Here is a 23375-nt window from a genome sequence, read left to right as displayed (position 1 = left end):
CGAATATTTTGCAAATCGGTCAATGACAATTATTTTATTTGAATTAATATCCATCATTGTCCATTGAAATACATTGAGTTCTAACTCCTCACTCCTCCTAACCGGCCAGTAGGGGCTGCAAGTGATCAACAACTGCTTCCGTTTGGAATGAAAGACCAGCGGTGTAAAATGTCAATTTCAACGTTAAAATTCCAACAAAATAATCTGCCAACTAACGGGGTACATTAATGTTTGAATCTGTGGCAATTATTTTGTTGGCGTTTTCACATTGAAATTGATATTTTACATTGCTGGTCTTTTGGAATTGTTCCCGTCCAGATTGTTCCTGTCCGGATTTGAAACGAAAGTGCCAGAGTATAACGTCAATGGTAGCTCTGTCTAACACGTTGTGGCTGATATGAATGAAATTAGCTAACATGTCACCACCCTTAGCGTTACTTCACTGAATCAGCATTTTTGGGATTTTCAGTGGCACACAGTAAAAACTTGTAATATTGTATTTGTCTGGTTGCATTGATTGTGTAGCCTCTATTGTTGCATCAGCAAAGCTAACACGCTTGGTGGAGATCTGCACTCTACTGAGTGCACTCTTCTAGTTTGATGTGAGAACGGCACAGCTCTTGCTGTGGAACGGTAGTTTATGGATTCACAAGCAATGGGTTTTTTCCTCAGGTATTGCTCATAAGAAATAACCTTTAACTGCATGACATGCATCTGGATCCACATATGATTCATTCATGAATAATGCCTCAAGCATGCTGAGTCACTTTGTTTCTGTAGGGAAAATTGTGTAATTATGCACTACAGCGCAGACATTTTCCCTCTGTAAGAGCTAGCAGTTTTCATAGCTAATGCTTTCAACAATAAATTATAAACAGAATCTCTGCAAATAAAAACAAAACATTACAAGCATATTATGCCATTAACTACCCTAATTACTGTATTCTATTTGTAAGGGATAATAAGGTTTCATAGTTATGATTCTACATGGCGTACAGCCTTTTTGCTTCCCTTTCATATCACCAAAGCATTTGTTTTAACCTTAATTTGGTTAAATATGCAATGATTCTCTGTTGAGCAATGTGTTCAGGAGTTTGCATTCATTTTTCCCTTTTTTGTCAGTGCTGAATCACTGACACTGTGTCACATGATTTGGCCATACTGTAGATCAGCACACCAGAAAAATGTGTCATCAAGATCTTTCCTAATGATAAGAGGATCTTGTTTCGAACCACCTCTGCAGTTAGACGTTAAAAGGAAGGAAATGTATACTGCAGGAATAGCTGAATGTTTGCCTAAATTCTTAACTCCTATTTGAGGACAATGCACTTGATCTATGCACAGGCAACTTGATCTAACACTCCCTCAAAATCATTCTTCCTCCTTATGTCCAAAAAAGTTCATCTCATGCACATCCATCCATGCATCTGTCAATGTAATTATGATATATATCACATGAATGATCATGGCAGATTGCCACTCAGGGAGGGGTTTTTCACTGCTCAGTCAGTTGGGTTAACCCTAACCCTAACCCTAACCCAAATTTATCACACAAGATGGCTGTCCTTTAATCCAGGGCTGCCCAACCCTGTTCCTGGAGATCTACCTTCATTACTCGACCCAAATAAAGCACACATAATTCAACAGCTAGAGATCTCGTAGAGCTGCTAATTAGTAGAATCAGGTGTGCAAATTTAGGGATGCAATGGAAACCTACAGGATACTAGATCTCCAGGAACAGAGTTGGGCAGCCCTGCTTTAGTCCACCAGGCATTTGCACTAGCTGTGAATGTTCATTCCTCAGTTATATAGCCCCAATCTTACTTCTCCCAAATTGTCAGTGAGCATTGCAGGGAAAATATGCACAAAAAATGACATTTAATTTGGCTTGGAAATCGCATTCAAAAATGATGTCCAAAGATGTTAATAAGGTAACTTCTGGGGAGTAATTAGGATGTTTTTATCTTAAATAATTAGCTATACAGAATACAGAAATTTGGCAAATAAACCAGAGGCATCTTCCCTGAAACTGCAGTGAATCGATGGGCAGTTAATGAAAGAGTGGCTGTGGAATTTTTTTGTATGAAAAATCTTTTAAATGAGGGCAAGAACTGTGTGGTTTCAGTTAAAACACATAGCTTCTTGTAAGCTGGTCTCTGAGCTAGCCTTATCAACCCAATCAAAAACATTAATGGAAATTACCGATTATTATATGACATACAGGTAACAGCATGTCAGTCATGATGTGTATAACTCACCTAACTCTATGATTTTGAATTGCTTGTCTTTTTATTCAGTTCCCTGATTGTTGGCATACCTCCTCTCAAGCCAGGCCAGCTGAAAATTTGTGATTTTTTTGTGTTTATTTCATAGAGAAACTGTGGCAAAAGCCACAAGAAAAAATGTAAACTGTTCTCCACTGTTTTTCTTCTTCTCCAAAGCCAAGGGCCACATGCATGCTAGAACAATTATGTTTTTTTCAAATGCTTGCAATTGTTCGCAAGTTCATCTATTGGTTTGCGGCTTTGGGACTTTTGAATACTCAGAAGCAAATTTTTGTTAAAGGGGCTTTTCAAGGTATAGTCCAACTCAACTATTAAACAGATCAGTGATTATAGCTGTTATTTCAGTTTTTAAGAGGGGAATTTTTTTTTTCGTGAAATTGCGATGCCTGGCTCAGCAGAAGAGCACCAATCTTAGATGTCGAACAGGTGTTTGGGGGTTTTTCTTCATTATTCTGAGAATATTTCAGTCATCAACTATAGAGGTCCTCCTTGGCCTACCAGGCCCTTTGTAATTACTGAGCTCACCAGAGTTTTCTTTCCTCTTAATGTTGTTCCAAACAGATGATTTTGGTAAGCATAAGGTTTGGCCTATGTCACAATGGCTTCCTTAATTTCTAGGCATAACTCTGGTCCTCATGTTGAGAAACATCAATAACAGTCTCAAAAGGCAAACAAAAGTCTAAAATCAAGACTAGATACTGAAGGCTCTCATATACCTGCACTAAAGAAGCAATTAAACACTATGACTATTCAGAAACACCTGTGAAGCCATTTGTCGCAAACGTTATGGTGCCCTGAAATGGGGGGCTATGTATAAAAGTGCTGTAATTTCTACATGATGAAATCAAAATGTATAAAAATTTGCTGTGATAACAGCTGAGAATCTGTACTTCAACCAGAGGTTAATTGTTTTATAGCAAATCTAAAATTGTGGAGTACAGAGCCAAATGAAGAAAAAATATATCTTTGTCTTAAACAAAATACGGCTCATAATATTGTGAATGTTTCATGTTATAGTGGAGGACACTGTATTTTTGGTGAATGGTTTAAATAAATAAATCATATGTGTGCACTAATTGCAGTAATTTGGAGTAGCTGTAAACATTAAATTGCAGTGGGGGGAAAATCTGACATTTACAATGAATATATGCTTTTTATTGCTTGTTGGATAGACACCTTTATCCATTGCAGCTATACAGATTTATACATTTGTATAGTAATCAGTTATATAACTGGCTATTCAAGTGGTGTGCATTAAACACAGTGCAATCCTTCACTGAAAGGTATAGCAGAGACACACCAAGAATGCAATATGTAATATTCTGCTTACAAACCACTGCCTTACAGCATACAGCCAAACAAATAGCATATTCTGCCATACATTTCTGACATAAAACAGTCTGTGTTGAGTTTCCCCTTGAAAAATCTGTAATAGAGATGTGTGGTCATACTTGACATATTTGTTTAGTCAACAACGTCAGTTGAGATTCACAACAAAGCAGGGAAGACAGAGAAGACAAAAGGCAGAGAGAATAGTTCTCCCTGCTGGCTCACCAAGACCACATCCAGCAGTGACTTGCCCTTTCCTTGAGAGTACTGGAAAACAGATACTAACCAAGCCTAAATCCACCCCAGTTCTGGTCTTTGACAAAAAAAAACCCTACCTGGAATAATTTTTTTTTTCATGAAGTATAACAATGGTTCCAGGCACAACTCCTGACTTTCTATCGTCAATAGAAATGAACTTGAATGTTAAAGGGCTATACCTTTGAAAAAATGTACAATATTGATCAAAGATACTCATATATTATTTTATTACCACTCTTTTTTAGTTTATTTTTAAAAATATCTGGCAACTTTTGGACCCACAATGGAACAAAAGCAATTTAAGTGTCTGGCATTTACCTGCTGCTTTATATTTGAATATTTGGATAATATTTTAGATTTTAATATGTAATCTTTCGTATAAAAGCCTGATTTAAAAGCAAGTGCATTTCCATTAACTGGGCTCTGCAGCATTCCCAGACTGTGCTTGCAGCTCAGTGTTAGGAACAGTAATCATGAAAAACTGCGTTACCCAGAAGGCTTTGGGAGCATGCTCATTGTGTACCGCCTCTAAACACAAGCTTGTAGCTTACATAAATAAAAGGTCAGGAGGAAATTACACAGGTAAGAAGGAAGAAAGACTTGAAAAGCAGGTGTCTGACACAATGCAACAGTGAGCACGTCCGCAAATTCTGACAGTTGTCTTTTTTGTTCAATTGTAAAGGAAGTGATTACATGCATTTCCAGCTGATAGACCCGGAGGGCAATTCATATCCTATTATGCATCTGAAAGTGCAGCAGATGATAAATGAATGTTTGGGACAACTGTTAGTCAGTCAACCTCCAGAGAAATACTCAAATCAGTGAACATGATTCTCTTTCTTGGAAAAGGATTGAGAGAGCAAGCATACAGTGGAATTCTAAGGTTTGAGCTGTTGCTGCACTTTTTGCAAGAAGTACAGGTACATGTAAACGACAGTTGCTATGAGGAAGTGTTGAAATGGTCTTTAAATAAACATTACTGTTTGCAGAGAGGAATGCTGGTAGAGAATATTGGCAGTATTGTGTGGCAACACTACCCCTCCTTCACCCCCCGCCACCACCCCCCCACCCCCCCACCCCCAGCCTGATCTCTCTGTTCCTCAACCACAGAGTAACTGGCTCTCCCTTTCCTGTGTGGTTGTTTCTCCCAGGCAGAGTGCCTGCCTTTACTGGCCCCTCAGCAGCGGAGTGAACATTGCGCAGTGGTCAGAACAGCAGAGTCAGAGTCATTGGCCATTTCGGCCGGGAGATGGGATGAGGACCCATCTCTTCAGACTTCATCTTAGCTCCCTTGCCCTCCGCCCCACACCCCCAGCTCCAGACCAGGCTAACAACATTCCCAGAGCAACGGGCATATGTGCAACATCACTAAAGCATACATGCTAAAGTTAACTATGCTAATCAAGGGCCAAAATACAAACCCTTAATATATGCATAGCAAACCCTAAGAAGGGAAACATACTGTAAAGCCACAAAAATACCGTAACCTGATTTAATAAAAGCGATAGAAGTGGGGCTTGTTTTGGCAGCCATACATGCCCAAACCATAACGCCCTCAAAACCATGGTTCCCAGCTGGTAGGAGTGCTTTGGACAGTTCCTTTTGGCCTCCACACTTTGCTCTTGCCATCATTCTGATGCATGTGAATCTTGGTCTCATCTGTCCACAAGACCTTTTTCCAGAACTCTGCAAGCTATTTTAGGTAATTCTTACCAAACTGTAACCTGGCTATCATGCTGTTGCAGCAAACTAATGGTTTGAATACTGCAGTCTAGCCTCTGTAGTTCTGTCCGTATTGTGTTCCGTGAACACTAGTCACTGACACATCCATGTATAAAACATGCAGTGATTGTGTGATTTCTACATGATGAAACCAAATAACAGTCTTTTGATGAAAGAAAGAAGCAGAAATTGGATAATTGTATATAATAAATTATTATTATTATTATTATTATTATTATTATCATTACAACTTCAAAAAGTTGACAACCCTTTGCATTCTGAAATAAAAGTTGGCACGCGTCCGTTTCATACTCTCACAGTAGTTGGCTACACGTTTTATTCACACTACAGCACGTCGCTGTAAGCAATGAGTTTTTAAACCCAGCTGACCCACGTAACCATGTGAGAAGTCGCGCAAGGGATAGATATTTACACTAGTATATGTCTGTGTAAAAATACATTGATTTCGCATCATTATAGTTTCGAGTAGCACTCTCGCTTTGAACGTATTCTTTATAATGACTTCTGTTTCACTGATGTGCATTTGACCGTCTTGCTGTAAATACACTTCAGCCATGAACTCAAAAATCCAACTCGTTTTCGGTCCAGTCCACCTTAAGACAGTATTTTTATGTGCGCGATTTCCTGAACATTTGGTCCAATAATAGTGGGTCACTCAAACCTTCTCCGACGTTCTTTCTGTTAGACATGTCCTGGTTGGTTGTTACGCTCTGAAACAAGATCTCGAGTACAGTTTGTTTGGGGGCAGTAGAGAGTGACAGCTTAAAAAAATTGAAAGGAAGAAGGAAAATTTGCTCTGATCACGCCATTGCTATCCGCTGTGGAGCGGAAAACTTTCCAAAACTTTTAACCTTCCAGCAGTCCTGGATTTATCCGTGTATCGGGCAGAGTCTATCCTGAAACCTTGGATATGGCAGTTTCTCACTGACTGTGCCTGTCAACCATCTCAATCTCTGAGGATTTTATGAACGAACGTTATATCCCTGGACTTATTTTAACGTGCTTCTTCGAAATCGCCAGCAAGGGGTAGAAGGACTTTGGTAGATAGCTACATTTGAAAACTTTTACAAGAGAAAATAATAATGCTGGGCCCTGTGGGGGTATATGCTGCAAAGAAGCGGAAGAAGCCTGTACAGAAAATGTAAGTTTGCTATTAAAGCAAGGACATTATTGTTCTAGCCTATATCTTTGTATTGGTTTGGTATACGGCGAATGCACCTTACAGTTTTTTCGAAAGGTGAGGTGTAGTTAAAGGTGCTGGCTAGCTTGCTTTACTCTCTGAAGTATAGCTAAAGTCACGACCGTGAATGCAAAAACAGCTTCGGGAATACTGTTTGAACTTGGTGTTTTGTGACAGCATTTTTTACAACATACATTTGTTTCAATAAAAAAGTAAGGACGAGCTAAATAAGTACGAGCGTTTTAACCATTGTCTAAATAAGCTTCAACGGCAATGGGTTCTACACACTTATTTTATCTGTTCAGACCTCACTTATGTGCAGAACTTTGTTAAAACTTGCGCAAGCTGTTTTTAAGAGTCAGCATTTGATGTTACACAATGACAAGTCATTGTTTTTAACGCATAGTTGTAGCTCACTGTCGTGCATAGATTTTTTTAAAAACAATATATTAAAAGTGTAAGTCTAAAAGTTTTTATCATCAATAATAGCAATTTAGAATAACGATAGTACAGTTGATCGTCGAAAAAATTAATAGTTGACGCTTTTATTTTAACAATAGTTTTATGTTAGCGAACATTAATGTATTTCATAGGGCTTACTATTATTTAAAAGCATATGAAACAATTCAGTTGTACGGATGAGCATTTATTCTTGTTGAAGTTAGTCTGTGTACAAATGTCCTTTCATAAATCTGAACGCATGCTCGTAAGAGTGTGTGTATGGTGGAGTTTGTGAGGCTACCTTAAGAGTCGGTCTTGGTGTATAGTTTTGGTCTGGCATGGAAATGGTACTCTTGCATTAATCATAATCAAGTCGCGAGCTGGCGGTGCTCTCACGCGATGCTTACAGGAGGGAGGGGGGAAGCGGGGGAGAGGCGGGGGGGTGCTGGCCCGAGCTATGTTATTGTAATCTGATATATGGTTTCTTCTCATTATGAGAACACACTTAAAAAAACTTTCTTCCTTTTCCCCAAATTAACATATTTTTAAGTCACGCAAACACGTTACACAACCGTAGCTATATAAGCAACAGAATTTCGATTCCAGCCGCCCCGTGTTGGGCTTTATTTTAAGAGTAGACTATCCAACACATTATTGTTGGGAAATCCATTTTTGCTTAATCTCGGTAACACGGAAAAAATTATTTTGCATAGAATATAGTAGTGTTACTCTTATGTTTTAAATTTGTAGTGGTAGTATAAAAAATGATCCCGGCCCCTCCCGGGATATCCACAAATTTAACCGGTTTGGGTGTTTCATGAGGTAGCCTGCAAGTCATTGGTTGTCTTTAAATAATGTCGCTAAAAGCTTAAATCGTGCTATACGTTTAATGTGATAAGGCAATGCTAAAAACAATTGTAATAAAAATGAAGATTGCGCTTTTAGTCGCCGAATGCTTCGCCCCAGTATATGTATGCGTATCATTTTTCAATGTGGTAGTTTAGAATTATCACCTAGTTTTAATTTGTATTTGTAATGTCACACCAATCCATAATTAAATAGTTAATGGTTTGTGCAACCTACCATCTGGAGAAAATTGCCGTTCAAAAAGAACGCACAAGAGTTACCAAAAACAGCTGTATAAGGAAATCTTTGTGATGGTTTAATTTCTATAGCGCAAAAATGGCATTAATCCGTATGCAGCGAAGCATTTTGCATGCGTTACAAGGTCACGGTCCTGCACTGTCTCAAAGGGGATTCAGACGAGGGGCTGAACAGTATGTTCCGTATGTCTTAGAGGGGAATTCAATATATCCGCAATACGGTCGTGTCTTCAACATTGAGCGTTAACGTTTTTTTTTCTTTCTACACTTTATCACGAGTTCAGATGTCATTAACATTAGCTGTAAAAATCGCAATGAATGCTTAAAAGTGGATGCGTTGCACCATATCTATTAGAATATTAAATGAGAATGTCCTAGTTTGCAATTGTTCTTTGGCTTTGACCAGTGATTTGTTTTCCGGGCATTGCCCTGCAGTTTTTTCTCTTTTTATACAAATGGGAGGTTATGTAAAACAATGCAGGGTTATTAAGCAATATTTATATTTTGAGTGGTACATATGTTTTTTTGTTTGTTTGTTTAGTACTGCTACCATACTGGCAGAAAGGGGCATAAACCAGTAGCCTACATCTCAAAACTGGAAATATTTTATGTACCCAATATTCAGTATCTTTGCAAACACAATTTGTGCGATAAGACGCTTAAGGAGTAATGCCACATAGTCAATACCTGTTTATGCCTTTAACCTGGCCCACCCACTGAGCAATGTATATATCCTCACCACCGTTCGTTTAAGAAAGACAGACCCTTGTACCTTCACAGTTTTTTAAACAGAATCTCCCTAAATACCAAAATAAACGGAGTCGTCCCCTGTAACGTGTCTGGACACCGTCCTTGTTGGCAGAGAGGTGGAGGCCCGCGTTTGGAGGGTGTCTTTACAGTGAGGTGTCTGCAGCCAGCACAAAGAAAGCTATTCAGAGCGAGAGCAAATGCAGTCTGTGCAGGACATTACTGTGCCAGCGATTTCCACACCGTGTAATTTCAAATGATGTAGATTTCTTTAAATATCTCTCTCTCTCTCTCTCTCTATCTCTCTCTCTCTATTGCTCTCACTCTTTTTCTCTACCATATGCACACAGAATAATTGATTTGCTGGAGTTTATATCTTTATATAATTTGCAAAACAGGCCCAGTATTTCTTCTCCTGAGTAATGGGGGTGGGGGTGGCAACCTTTTGGCTGATGTCATCATTTGCAAAGAAATGTGTCCATTTGTTTTTAAACAATCGGAAAGATATGTCCTCAATCCATCCATCACGTTTATTGTCAGGTCGGACAAAGGCACAGGTTGACTTGCGGCTGAAGGAGCGGTCCCCTTAATAGAAGAGTAATGGTCATACTTCAGCACCGAATAATGCGCTTACTGTCAGTCTACAATGGCGGCATTGTATCCCTGGACTGAGCGCTTTGTCCTACACTCCCCCTGAGTCGACATGGACCTGCTATTTTGAGATACTCCCAAAAGTGCTATGAATACCAGCACAAGAAGACCACTGAGCCACTCGGAGTAACTGTTAGGTAATGAGAAATACTGGTCACGTTTCATGCCAGATAAGCCATATTTGCTTATTCACTGTGAGTGTCATAGCTTACATACATCGCAGTACATAAGTATTTGGACAGTGACACTATTTTTGTCATTTTGGCTCTGTAGTCCAGCACATTGGACTTGAAATTAAATTGTGAATATGTGGTTAAAGGGCAGACCGTCCGCTTCAATGTGAGGATATTTACATCCGTATTGGGTGTTCCATGTAGGACTTGCAGCCGTGTTTCACACAGTCTGAGTGCAGAACCAAAACAACAAAAATTGTGTCACTGTCCAAATACTTATGGACTGCACTGTAGCCTATATCTATTGAAACAGTTGGCTGTTTTTGTGAAACAACTGAGATTCGAAGAATCATTCATGCTCCAAGTCATGACCGCAGAGCCAAACATGCTACTGAAGCGGAGAGTTCAATACCTGCATGTCCGGTTTCCTAACCACTACACAACATTCTTGAACTGTGTCATTGTAATGTACTTCAATAGATAGTTTTGAAGTTCATCACATGCGTTTGCCGTTACACAAAGATTTTGTTTGGTGTTAAGCATAAGAGTTAGGACCAGGGACATTCAGATATTTAGCAGGAACACTCGAGCATTGTGTTTCGCATAAGCGACGGTAACAGGAATGCATGCTAGTCTAGTTAGGTGCACAGTAGTTACAGAGTAATTATATTGGTACGTTGCCTGCTTCATGTGAAGAGTTCTGCAAGTAGTGGCTTCATTTTCCAATGGTTTCCATGCACAGCTCTGTGAAAATATGTCTTTATTATTTCCCAAAGCGATTTTGTCATGTGGGAAGCCAGGGAAGGCGGTGAAGCTGCATGGTGGGGTGGGGTGGGGTGGGGTGGGGGGGGGGGGTGGGAGTTGAGGCCGGCGGGGGAGGGGGGGGGGGGTCTCTTAATGGGATGGGAGGGTGGGAAGCCCAGGAGGGATGGCCCTTTTTTTGTGAATGAGAGCCTTTTCTCAGGGAGCTTCTGTGTGCGTGCGGGTGGTCCGTCGTCACTCTCATTTGGCTCATAATCGGGACATTTCAGAACTTTCCAGTGGCTTGCTGCGCAGGCATGCTAATCTGACTCACATCATTGGACATACTTTTCTCTTTTGCCTACTGAGGTGACAAATGCAAAATCCTTTAACCAACTTAGCGCTGTAGCATCCTGATGACAGAACAGGGCTGTAACCTGTTGGTGGCAGTCTTAGATTCCCAGGTTGCCCATTGTAGGCTTGATAAATGACCCCTGTAAAAGATCAGGCTATACGAATAGATAGTTAAATATAACCTCTGTAAGTCATTCTGGATAAGAGTACATCAAGTGTTGTATAGCCTAGCTGTATTACCTACATTTTTGCATGGATTAACCAGAATTTAATACCAGACATTTGTGTCACGTGTTTTTTTCCCTCTTTAAATCTAAGTACGTATATGCTTACATATATTTTTACCCATGTGACTCTTTAATTATGAATTATATACAGTGTGTATTTCCCTTGCTTTCATGCAGATTTGAACCACTTGAGTGTCCTCAGAACAGTTCTTTTTAGGTGTACAACCAATGATGGAGAATTCCAAGGTTCTGGCCTTGATCATTTTCCATGCCACTTTGACAAAATGGCAACCGGTGTAGGCCTGTTTCAGAAGTGTTGTGCCCAGTGGATTACTTTCATTTGAACATGCAACGGCAGCACTACTCCAGGGTGACACTGTAGCCTAATGAACACTAATGCACTTCGGGGACAAGTCAATGACGATGAAGAAGAAAGCTACTGTGTCACCGTGAAGCTCATAGACAGGCATACACATGGCATAATTTATTTAATGATCCAAATTACTTCACTGGGTTCAATATTGCTCCTGCCTCACAGTACCGAATTCCATGTTGATTTATTTTATTAGTAATACCTCTCCTGGGTATTTTATCATATCAATTTAAAACGTTGTTGTGCCAGTAAACCACCCAGAATCCTCAGCTGTGAATTGACCTCACTTTCAGTTTTATTGTGTGGCACATTCCTGTTGGATATTAATCCCTGGAGAGATTGGGGCTCGTGGGCCCAGGATGATTGAGCGGACTAATCTAGCTATGGCACACTGTTGCCACGGGAGGTTGCCATGGTAGCAGGAGACCGTGTCCCATTAAGTGGCCCATATGGCTGTCTTGGATATTCTCGAGGTGAGAACCTCTTGTTTTCTGGGTTGGACTCCGCCCATTCCTGCTGTCCCCGCCTCCAGGATATGTCAGGTGTGAGATTACAGCCTGGCACTTGGCAGCGCTCAGGCACAGTTACTTTTACACCCCTAACAAAAGCTCATTATGAAAGCACTAGCAGGGGGTTGTGGTATTTTTGGCAGAGAACCACAGAGATTAATAAACTAGAAATCCAGTGGTAGTGCATGGGGAGCGGGGGTTGGGGGTTCGGTTGGTGGGGATAGGGGGGTGTGGGGGGTTGCATACCTTATCCTAACCCTGCCTCCTGCCCCCCTACTGCCACACAGATTACATTAACACGTGTGCGCACATGCATACATATGAACACTGATGATAACTCTTTATATGACCTCACAGATCATGTCAGCTCACAGATTTCACACACACACACACACACATTCTCTCTCTCGCTCTCTTTCTCTCTCTCTCTCACACACACACACACACACTCACAAACACAATCAATTTGTCGTCTCCCCCGCTGACATGTCAGTAAGCAAAGATTTCCTATCAATCCACCAATCTATGTGAAACAGCTTACAAGGAGAGCTTATGAACATCTGCTTTTGGTCAAACAGAGAAAGTAAAGCAGAATTTGGCTCAGAGTGTGATGTTAACTCGTATGACTTGCAGCAGTTTATCTTTACCACAGCCTGGATGTGTGGTAATACCAGTGGGCGAGGCTGCAAGAACTTGCTGGAAATTCTTTGGTTTCCGTTTTTTCTTGGTCTGAGTGAAATCTCAGAACAAAGAACAGCTTTGAGATTTTTGGGTCAGTTGTTTAGAGGGGAGTCAACATGCATGTGAGATGGAGTTGTTAGCACTAGCTGTGCATATGTATGTGTGTGTCCTTAAACAATGAATACATTTACACCTGTAAGTGTCATTTTAGAACACTACATTTCCTTCTTTTTATTCAGCAAGACCTTTAGAGCACCAAGGTGTATACTTCCTCTTTTCTTTGCCACACTGCCTGTTTGGAAACTAATCTAGCCTAATTATGGCATGAACCTTACCTTACTTAATGTGTTATTAACTATGGGAGGCGTGCTGTTCAGACTCTTAATAATGAATAATTTGGTTAGTTTTGAGACTCTTGGCCCATATTCAGCTATGGATTACATCTTATTAGGCATGCATTTAATCAAACTGGGTGGACGGCAGTAGCAGTTTAGTGAATGTCCAAAAGCAGTATACCTCCTAAAAAGTATGCAACCCAGGAATGACATTTAACACGGTATTACTATATTGAAGGCCGTAGGCCGACATCTTTTTGTGAAATTTATGAAAGCGTCTGACCATGAACAATGTCCTCACTTTGTCAAGGCCTGATATAGAGGTTGGCAGAAAACATTTAGGGGCTACTGCTACACCTTGCACCTGTTATGCTGTGTTTGGCATGACATTGGAACATTCTAGAAGCGTGCCCCAGATTTCCTCACCTCGTGATGTACATGTCAGCGCGGCATTCACCCAGGTGACAAAGAGAAACAAAAGCCCTTTTAGAACTGTGTAGAGCGCGACCTATCTCGGCCCCATAAATGATCAAAGGTGCTTTTCATTTATAATTCACTACTGGGTACAGTGCTCTTTGTCACAAGATGCCTTCGGCAAGTCATTTAATCCATCATTAAAGGTGTTATCGGGCTTCACGGGGATATTAAATTTTGATACAATGCACCAAAGAGAATTCATTAACCCATGCGTGTTGGACATTAGTTAAGGTGATGACTTCGGCAACACCAGTGATGGCAACCAAATGCCACCATGATCCCCTTCCTAATTGTACGCCTGTGTGTGTGTTTGCGTGCGTGTATAAATGGTAACCAGAGTAATTTAACTAGACATTTCAGATGGAGTACCCCCAAACAGAGTGAACTTAGTGCCTAGAAAAGGCTTCAGTGCTTGGCTTCATCCTTGCAGCCAAACCCCATCTTAAAATAGGCCTAATGCCTTTCTGTCCGGGCCATGACGGTCCACCATGTGTCCTGGTTTTATTTCCAGCTGGGCTCAGCCAATTAGGTGCATTTCAGGTGATAATCACAGTTTTCGGAGAGTTCTGCTCTGTTAAGTGCAGGTGTATAGGAAGTATGCTTGCGTTAGGCCTAATTAAAGTTCAAATTGGAGGTAGTTCCTAAATGTATACATGTAGGCTATTCATTGTTCTTTAGTCGTCCATTTAATGTGTACACATTCAACATAAAAACATAATATAGTAGATTGTATGTGTAAGGTATAGCGAAACCTCTGTTAAAATATCCTATATTAAATGAAAGATGTGGGTTAGGCTACATTGCAACAGAACAGACATTTTACAATGCAGATATCTTTAGATTTCAAATCTAAATCAGCATTCAATCAACAGCCAAATTCATTAAAGCAGCAGCTTATGAAAAAAACATTGTACACAGCTAGCCCCCTTGGCTACAGAAATACAGCCCTGAATCATCATTGGTGTTTGAAAACTACCATATCTGTACCAGCTAGTCTTTTTGAAGCGCTGCAGTGGAGCATGTCTCATTTCGTTCGCTCTTTTCTTTCCTGTTGCTTTTACTGTCGTCCCTGAGAAGCTGGCGGTTTCAAGGTAATCTGGGCCATTTTCGTTCTGAATAGCACTTCTGAAAGGCCCACTTCACTGCCTTTTACAGGAGGGCAAGCCACTGAGTCCACACTGTTGTTTTCTGTGCAGTTTCTGGTCTATGGATGGAACTGTCTGCCAAACTTGTCATTTACAAGAGGCTCCCTCCTGGACTGTTCTGAAAAGGCAGTCGTGTTTAAATTGGCTCGCATTCCGTAGGCTATAAACGGAAAACTAGAGTGTAGCTAAACAGAAAAACAAACAGCCTTTCTCGACATAAGGTAGAAAGTAGGGGGGAGAAACTGAAATGAAAATTTCTGTTCTTTTCTGAAAAAAGGTGCCAGCCTCGTCCGTGCCTTGCAGTACGTGTTTTGAGTGCATTCAAACTTGTCATTTGCTTGGCAGTTCTGCAAAGATTTGCTTAAAGAAACTAATAAGAATCTTGTCCCGCTCCCTTCTCTATTACCTCACTCAGTGTCGGTGTCAGAGATTGGTGGGAATCTGTTTGGGACTGCCCCAGCCTGTGAAATAAGACATCCCAAGCAAAATGACTGCATAGAGGCTTAAAGACGTAAAGCCAGTTTGAGGGCAGATAACAGATGGCTCTGCATGTTCAAACACGCCTCGGGTAAATAATTCTGCAGATGACTGCCGTGTGGTTACCTTTCATTATGCTGAGTAAAAGTGAGAAGCAGGCTATAAGGTGGCAGTACCCCACACACAGGCTGTGAATGAGCCGATCATCTCAAAATGCTAAATTACAAACTAAGCATGGGCAGGGTTAGTTTCAAAATGACTGTCCCAACAGATAACAGTGGTTTTTTGAACTTGGTTGATTGAAATACGATAGAGACCTTGATAGTGTTTTGTAATTCTGAAAAAGAAGCATTTGGATTAGTGGCATTCGTATGGTTAATTTACACATGTATGTTGACCATTAGTAATGAAGGTTTTCTGCTTTATCATGCTTTACTGTCCCATAATACCTTGATAGTACTGCGTATAACTGGTTCACTAGACCTCCAACACTGTTACATTGTGCCTAACTTTGCATGTTTTGATCATCGCAAGAGAACTGGACCCAGCCAAAACAGTTGATACGTGTCACCGCTAAGATGGCCTGCAGTGTTCTACCACCCATATCGAAGAGACAGAACAATGGACAATCCACCTTCCTCCATTGCAATTTCACCACGGTCTTATTTTCTGTAAGCTCAGGGTCTTAGGATTTAAGCCACATAAACAACACGCATTCCTGAGTAAATAAACAATGAGGTCAACCCACGGGCACGGCAACAACGGAGGCATTCTGGTGCACACTAAAACAGTGCAGAGCGAAGTTTGAGGTCGACGATGAAACGGGGTGAATGCGGTCTATTGTCCCCTTAGGCCGTCTTTGTGAGGTCATTTTGTTTTATTTCTGGGAAAGTGAAATTTGGATCTGAAGTTCTGTCTCTGGTTGCAGTTGAAATTCCCTTAGGACAGTCCTTCAAGTGAAAGCAAGAAGAGAGTTAAGTTACTGACCCACTTCTGTTGCCCCCCGCTTCACGTACATGGAGTTCACCCCCAAAAAACTCAATGGGGGATTCAGCGTACAGTGTTTTCACTTTTGCAGAATGATGATGGTAGGTTACACCTCACCATAGTTTAACTGCTTTCTTGATCATAACTGTCATGAGAAGACTGCTGGGTAGCTTATGTCGTTAAGGGACTGTTCTAGTGTGTAGATTAGCCCCACAGTCTGCTATCTGTTGAGGCAACTTTCTGGTGCATGGATGGGCCCCATGATCTGATATCTGTTAAGGCATTGCTTTGGTGTATGGATGGCCTCCACAGTCTGGTGTCTGTTTAGGCAACATTCTGGTGAATGAATGGGCCCCACAATCTGGTATCTGTTCAGTCACTATTCTGGCGCATGGATGATGGATCCCATGGTGCGGTTTCGAATCCAGACCGTGTCAGTGCAGACTGTGGCTGACAGACCAGGGACGAGAGGGTGCCAGTTGGCTGGAATGACCATTTCTCATCCCACGCCAGTGACACCCGCGGGTCGTCGGGCGCCTGCTAGTTGATCCATTGAGCCACACGTCGAAGCGTCTTCCCCTGGCTCACGTCTGCCTCTCAGCCTTTCAACAAATTTCTCCAAATTCAGTAGTCAGCGGGCGGACGGGGTGTACCTGCAAACTTCGCTCGGGGGCAGAGCAAAGAGGCTGCAGTGGGGGTGCACACCCGAGCCAGGAAGATCCCGTCCCTGCAGCTAGGTTCCATAGCAACGGGAGGTCAGGTTGCGACTCCCTCCGAGGTTGTCATGGGAACTCACAGATGACGTGGTTGTAGCCGTCGGTCGCGCTGGCCCTGGACACTTTCCTTTGAGTAGCCGACCCGCTTTTTTGGCGTTAAGGTCCTTGTTAATTTACTTAATGTATTTGCTTGGCAGATATGTGCCCTCATCCAGGTAGGATACCTCAGATTACACATGCTATTCATTCTGCCGTGTATTTCCTGAGGCTTTTCAGGTGAAGCGTGAAGCATGATCCTGTTTTCATAGAGGACAAACCTGTACCTCCGCGGAGGATCGAACCCGCAGGCCTGATCCTTTTAGTTTGACGTTTCGTCCGTGTGACCTGGTCTCAGCCTATAGCGTTAGCTTTGCGAGTAGCGATTTCGGTAGTTCAGTGTTGCTTAGCTTTGCTGAGCTCTGACCTATCTCTGACATTCCACCACTCCTAAGCGCAGTCTTAAGTGAAATAGATAGGATTTTTGTGTGTTGCTACCTAAACATATTTGCTACCGTGCTACTCAGAGATATTTTTGAGTGCAATAGGTGAAGTTTAATTTGAATATCTTAAATCGATAGGATTATACGATACCAAATTTGAGTCATTTTAGATGCAGTTGCTTTGATCATAATTTTCAGCAGAGCAGCTCCGTACCTCCCTGCTCGCCCGCACCAGGGCGGTAGACATGTCTATGTCTGTAAGTCTATTACGACCCGACAGCTGGGGCTGCAGAAGCAACAGGTGCTCTGAGCGGCTGAAGCATCTCCCCGCAGTTTACGGGACTCGGAGGTCAGGGGTCGGCCTGCTCCGCACCGCAGAGGAGAGGGACGACATCGGAGCACGGCCCAGATAACTCCGCCACCACCGCCGCCGCACTAAATCACCGGGACCGCCTTTAGTCTGCCGCCCGACTGACCTTTTACGCGCCTTGTGAATCATCTCGGGTTGCCCTGATCTTCCTCAGCCCCACGCACATTCCAAACAAACCTGAGTGAGGTCATCGGCTCCTGGCACAGATTCCGCTCGGTTTACTTACCTGTGGTCTGGGCTGTTTCAGAGACTACACTGCACAGTGCTGTCTGAGTCTCTCTCCCAGTGGGGAAGGCTTGTGCGACTTCATGTTTATGCATTAAAGACAAAGTTTTCAGGCTCAAATTACAGGCATATCACAGTCATACATGTGCATACGCCAAACCACAGTCCCGAATTCCTACTCAATAGATGTCTTGAAAGGGTTTGTTATGTTATAAGCCATAATTCTATGATGGCTGTGTGTGCAATTAAATTGAATTCCAAACAAAAGACGTGCTTCTTTTCTTAGGAGCAGTTGGCATAATGTGAAATGCTTTTAAATGCTTGCGACTCTCAGTGGTTTCAAGGTGGGGCAGAAGCAAGGTTTCCATTCGCCAACAGAGTGATCCTCTCTTGTGAGTTTCCTTGTAACCACAATGAGAGCCAGAGGGAGTTTTATGCGGGATTTCCCTTTGAGGTCTGTGGAGCAATGATTGGAAAGAGAATTCCTTGTGGATATGTCATTCCCCCTCCCAAACGCATCCAACCACTGACCAGAGGATGCGATGGCATCCGGATTTGGCTGTAGCAACCAAACCAGCCTGCACGGTAAAAAAAAAAATAAGAAAAAACCTGTATCCGCAGTGACTAATGTGTTTGCTTTCTGCGTTTTGTCTCTCCCCCCACACAGCCCAAAGCCCCCGCCCTCCGATGGAGCAAAGTCGAACCCCTCGAAGCGCCATCGGGATCGGCTGAACGGCGAGCTGGACAAGCTGACCAGCCTGCTGCCCTTCTCGGAAGACGTGAGGGCGCGGCTGGACAAGCTGTCGGTGCTCCGACTCAGCGTTGGCTACCTGAAGGTCAAGAGCTTCTTCAATGGTGAGTGGCAACCTGTCCCCGCACTTAAGAAAAAGCATCAGGACAGGCAAGCCTGAGAGACAGAAAAAGCGTCACAGTCACATAGGTTTTCTTTACTGTAAACTTCGAACTTACACTGGCAACCTGACATGCTAATGCAGGAAAGAGAGGTGTTTGATGGTGTTTGCAACAGAAAGGTCCATCAGTGGAGTGTGTATGTGCTTCTGCACATCTAGCAAAAGCAATTCCCAGCGATTAATTTCCAAATGAACATAGCCTGTTCCCGAATTCAGGCGAAGCTGTTACTTCTATTTGCATGCGGTAAATAGTGTTCATATGCGACATACTGCTTATATGTGATATATAATGCTTGTATGCAGTATAAAATGCTTATATTATGTGATTTTCCTGAAATAATCTGAAGTCTGCAGCGGTGGGGGTATGGTGGGTTAAAATCTGTAGTTCAGTCCGGGTTCCTAGAATTACTGCTGCAGTCAGTCCTCCTGGTGAAGTGTCACATGCCCGCTAGCATCCGGCAGTGCAGTAAGGTATTCAAATTCCAAAATTTGGTTCTTCATTCTGAAGAGCGATGAACCTTCCGCCAGCCCCCAGTTACACCATCATTTTGAGCTGAGACAGTGGAAACGTGACTGTCTGCTCTTAATCTGTTAATCAGCAGGAGACGCCCATCTGTTTCATTGGCAAGCGCTTTGATGCGAACGTAGCTTTTGTTTTTCCCTCAAATACTATTAGGAAAGCAAGCATCTGCTCCAGCACACATGGCTAACTCAAATGGCTTCTGACAGGCAGGAGGTATGTTTTAATAAGTTTTTTTTGTTTTTTATTAAACACCGCATGCGGTCGCCCGGGTAACAACTTGAGGCAGATCAAAGAAAAGCAGGTCTTTGGAATGCCAGGCAGTCGGTATGCCCTCATGTGCCTGCTCATTCAGCCAACGCATCCTTTGGAAACAAGTTTTCGAGAAAGTCATATCTCCCACTCCTCCTTCTCTCGCTGTTTTGATGTACGATTGAACTTCACAGATTCCAGAAGCCTCAAAGAGGGCAATTGAGGGTCAAGCGAGTGACTGGAACTCCTGAACTCTGTGAACCCCCTTTGAACCCCTTCCCCCACTCTTTTCCAGACAGGGGAGTTTGGTTTGGTGGTGAAGGAACTGAGCTTCTAACCGAAAGATTGCGAGGTCAAACGCAAACGCCCTCAGATATTCTATTTCAGAAAAGGGGTAATTCCATTCCTTGAAAACCAGTGTGTGTGTAGGTTTTTGTTTCCACCAATTAGCCCGGCTCAGTTAACTTACAGACTGACTTAACAACTTTGCTTTTTTTTTTTTACATACCATCCATTTTTACAGCTGGATATTTACTGAAGGGATTAATTGTGAGCACCTTTAAGAGTTCCCCACCCAGGAATCAATTCTGCAACCTTTGAGGTTAAGCCTAGTTTCGTAACCCTTATGTTACACAGCTACCCTGTAATTAACTGTAGCAAGCCTACCAACTGCCCTTTAGTAACTGTAGCTAAAATATCGGATCATGTAAATGATAGGATTGATTAAATAATTAAGGAGTTGGCATGAAGTCCAGAAATGGATACAACCCTCCGTGCCGACCTCTATTCTAGTGCACCCTAACCAGGTGCGTGGATGAATACATCATTAAGCTAAAGGAGGATTTACAAAGTATTATAAACTTATGTGTTGTATTTGGCAGATCTGCTAATTCTCTTCCTGTGAATGTGACCTTAGCTAACCTTGACTCCACCCACGATTGGTTATGTGCTCTTGAGGGAGTGTGTTACCTGTTTGTTAAGCATGTAGAAAAGGCTGAGTAGGTATGTGATGTATGCCAAGAATCCAATCCTTTGTCCGAATCATCACAACACGATCTGCGATTAAAACCTTGATTTAAAAAAAAAAAAAAAAAAAAAAAAACAGAAATGGCAGCAGAAACGAAAAGACAGGTTTACGGCGTCTGCCTCCGCCGTTGGCTGCCGGTTCAAGGTTTGGAAAACGCGGTGTGTGTCATCGGCCTCAGACCTGGAGCTGGCAGGGTGAGCGGCAGTCTGGGGCGTGGAGCGGAGGAAGGAGGGTGTCGCGAAGACGAGCGCACGGCGCTGGGTTTCGACAGGGCCCCGCCCGGAGACGGCGCGCGGTCAGACGGACACTTCCCTTTCCTCACAGGAAGGAGGCACCGTCTGGCTCCTTCTGTCGGCGGGCAGGGCAGACGTTTCTCTCGCAGGGCTCCCTATGTGCTAAAACTGGGCGTGGCGGGCGGATAATCGCCCGGGCCGTGTGAGCTTATCCCTGAATTCGCTGCCAGGGAACTCGGTCCCGTTCCAGGATTCCTCTCATTGTTCCCCTCCGTGACTAAAATAGCAGCAGTTAGGCACAGAATGCACTGCTGTCAACACCTGGGACAGGCTGCCGGATGCTTTGAAAGGAGGAGGGTCTACTTTCAGGCAGCTTGAATCCACCGCTCTTCAGCAGGGACCATGCTGGAGAAGCCGTCCCAAAACAGGATATGCAGCTTTTTTTTTTTTTTGCTTTTTTTCTTGCTCTTTTTCCCCTGTGGGCGAGGGGAAGTAGTAGTTGTGAAGCAGAAAATCCACATTGAATTACATTATATTTCCAGGGAAGCGCATCCACATAGAAAAATATTTCCAGGGAAGCACATCCACATGCAAATCTATTTCCAGGGAAGCACATCACTATAGAAATATATTGTATTTCCTGGGAAGCAGATCCACATGGACTTATAATATATTTCCAGGGAAGCATATCACTATAGAAATTAATTGTATTTCCTGGGAAGCACATCCACATACAAATATATTTCCAGGGATCTGGGTATGTTCCTGGCACATCCTGTCCAGTTTTTATTAAGAAAGGTAACACCGAGGGACTGTGCTCTGTGAGAACAGGGTCAGTTCTGAACACCTAATTAATTTCCTGGAAGGTCTGGTGCTTTGTTCTGCATAACATTGCAACTGTGTTTATGGCACCATATTTTTAGGTGCAGTTACTCAGTTATTCAGATAGATAGCAAGTAAACAGAATGGATACACCTTGACTGTCATGGAACAAAGTGACAGTATGAAAAAGCACACTCGCCCCCTCTGCGCTCGAACACGATCATGATTTTGGCGCGCGGGATGCAGAGCTGCAGACTTATCTGCAGGATTTCCTCCAGCAGACGTGGCTTTCAGGAGGTGGCGAAATGCGCACCAACCCCCCCACCCTCCCACCCCGCATTTCCTAAGCAACAGGCAGCTCGCTCATTTCCTCTGTCTCATGTGTACGCCCTCGACTCGCTGAGGTCCAAGTTCATAATAGGGGCAAAAACAAAAAAAAAGTTTCCACAAACACGACGGGGTTTTCGTAGCTGTTTAACGCATTTGGGTGCCGGCGTGCGGCTCGTGGGAAAGGCTCGCTCCGCCCACCTCGTCCCCTCTGCGAATCTCATCTTCGCGCCTCGCGCTCGAGAAGCCTGAGCCAGAGCTGAAGCTTTAGTTTGAGGACGCCTCCTTTACATAAAATGGCGGAATGGCGGTAATGTCCCGCGTGTATGTATCGATCCCAAAGGGCATGGTCTGTGACCCGAAGGACGTATAGGGTGACTCCTGTACCTCCCTGTGGTGAGACCTGAGGCATCGTGGGTTACGAAATAAATATCTTTCAAACCAAAAGGCACAATCTTAGGAACACCCAATCTGTTATGGCACCCAGCCAGTATTGTCTAGTATCGGGCAGTAAACTGTATTTTAGATTTTTGGCTAAATGGGGTGTAGCTCCGCCCGCCCGCTGGCCTTTTGTCTGCAGCGGGCCGAGAAGCGGACTCTCGGGCACGCGCCTGCGTTGCGTGTCAGCGGCTGGCGGCCCACCCTTCTCGCCCCGTTCCCAGAAGGCCTTGCGCCTCTCCGCAGAGCTTTGGATCTGCCAGCTCGCTCTTAAAGGTCAAGAAATGGGCGGTGCCCCGCGCTCCTTTCCAGGCTCGTTCGCTGATCTCAGATCAGCGTCAGTCCCCCAGCCTGCGCAGGGGAGGGGAGGGAGAGCGACGTGCGGAGGAGCGATCACGTGGAGACCGCGCTCTGAAATCCGCCCTTTTCAGCGGCCAGCCCCTGCTGCGTCTCTCTGTGGGAAAGAGCAGAGACTCCAGACGGGATCCGTAACGGTCGGAAAATCCGGGGAAAAAAACCTGTGGAAGGGCGAGAATTCACCACTTGGTGCGCGGCTCATTTCTCCAGAGTTACAGTGTGCGCCAGAAGAGTCGTTCTCTGTTAAGCTCCCGCTCTCTCTCTTGCAAAACTGCCTTTGTAGTTTGTACTTTTTTTGCCTGTGTATCTACAGCTTGTATTCAGCTGAGAAATAATGCAGTTGCCTTTTAGAAACGCAGCAATTTTGCCCTCTGTAAATCATTTACAGTCAGAGGATGAAATATTGCTAAATAAGATGTACATTTTTTTTGGGTCTCTACCTCCCACCCTCCCTGGCCTCTCCCCCATGTTACTGGAAGCCC

At 43.2% G+C, this 23375-nt stretch overlaps 1 protein-coding gene across 1 annotated transcript in view; it reads left to right on the top strand.

Moving 5' to 3' along the window:
• The first annotated feature begins 6351 nt into the window (after nt 1-6351).
• The window catches only part of ahr2 (aryl hydrocarbon receptor 2), a 66986-nt gene continuing 49962 nt past the window's right edge, over nt 6352-23375 (top strand). Inside the window, exons 1-2 of the mRNA XM_035408470.1 lie at nt 6352-6756; nt 18674-18861. Of these exons, the coding sequence (XP_035264361.1) occupies nt 6698-6756; nt 18674-18861 (247 nt within the window). The 5' untranslated portion in view covers nt 6352-6697. The remainder of the gene's footprint in view (nt 6757-18673; nt 18862-23375) is intronic.

This window comes from Anguilla anguilla, chromosome 3, assembly GCF_013347855.1.
Source record: "Anguilla anguilla isolate fAngAng1 chromosome 3, fAngAng1.pri, whole genome shotgun sequence".
Lineage (NCBI taxonomy): Eukaryota > Metazoa > Chordata > Actinopteri > Anguilliformes > Anguillidae > Anguilla > Anguilla anguilla.
The sequence above is the reverse complement of the archived record's forward strand: the minus strand, read 5'-3'. Positions and strand labels throughout refer to the sequence as shown.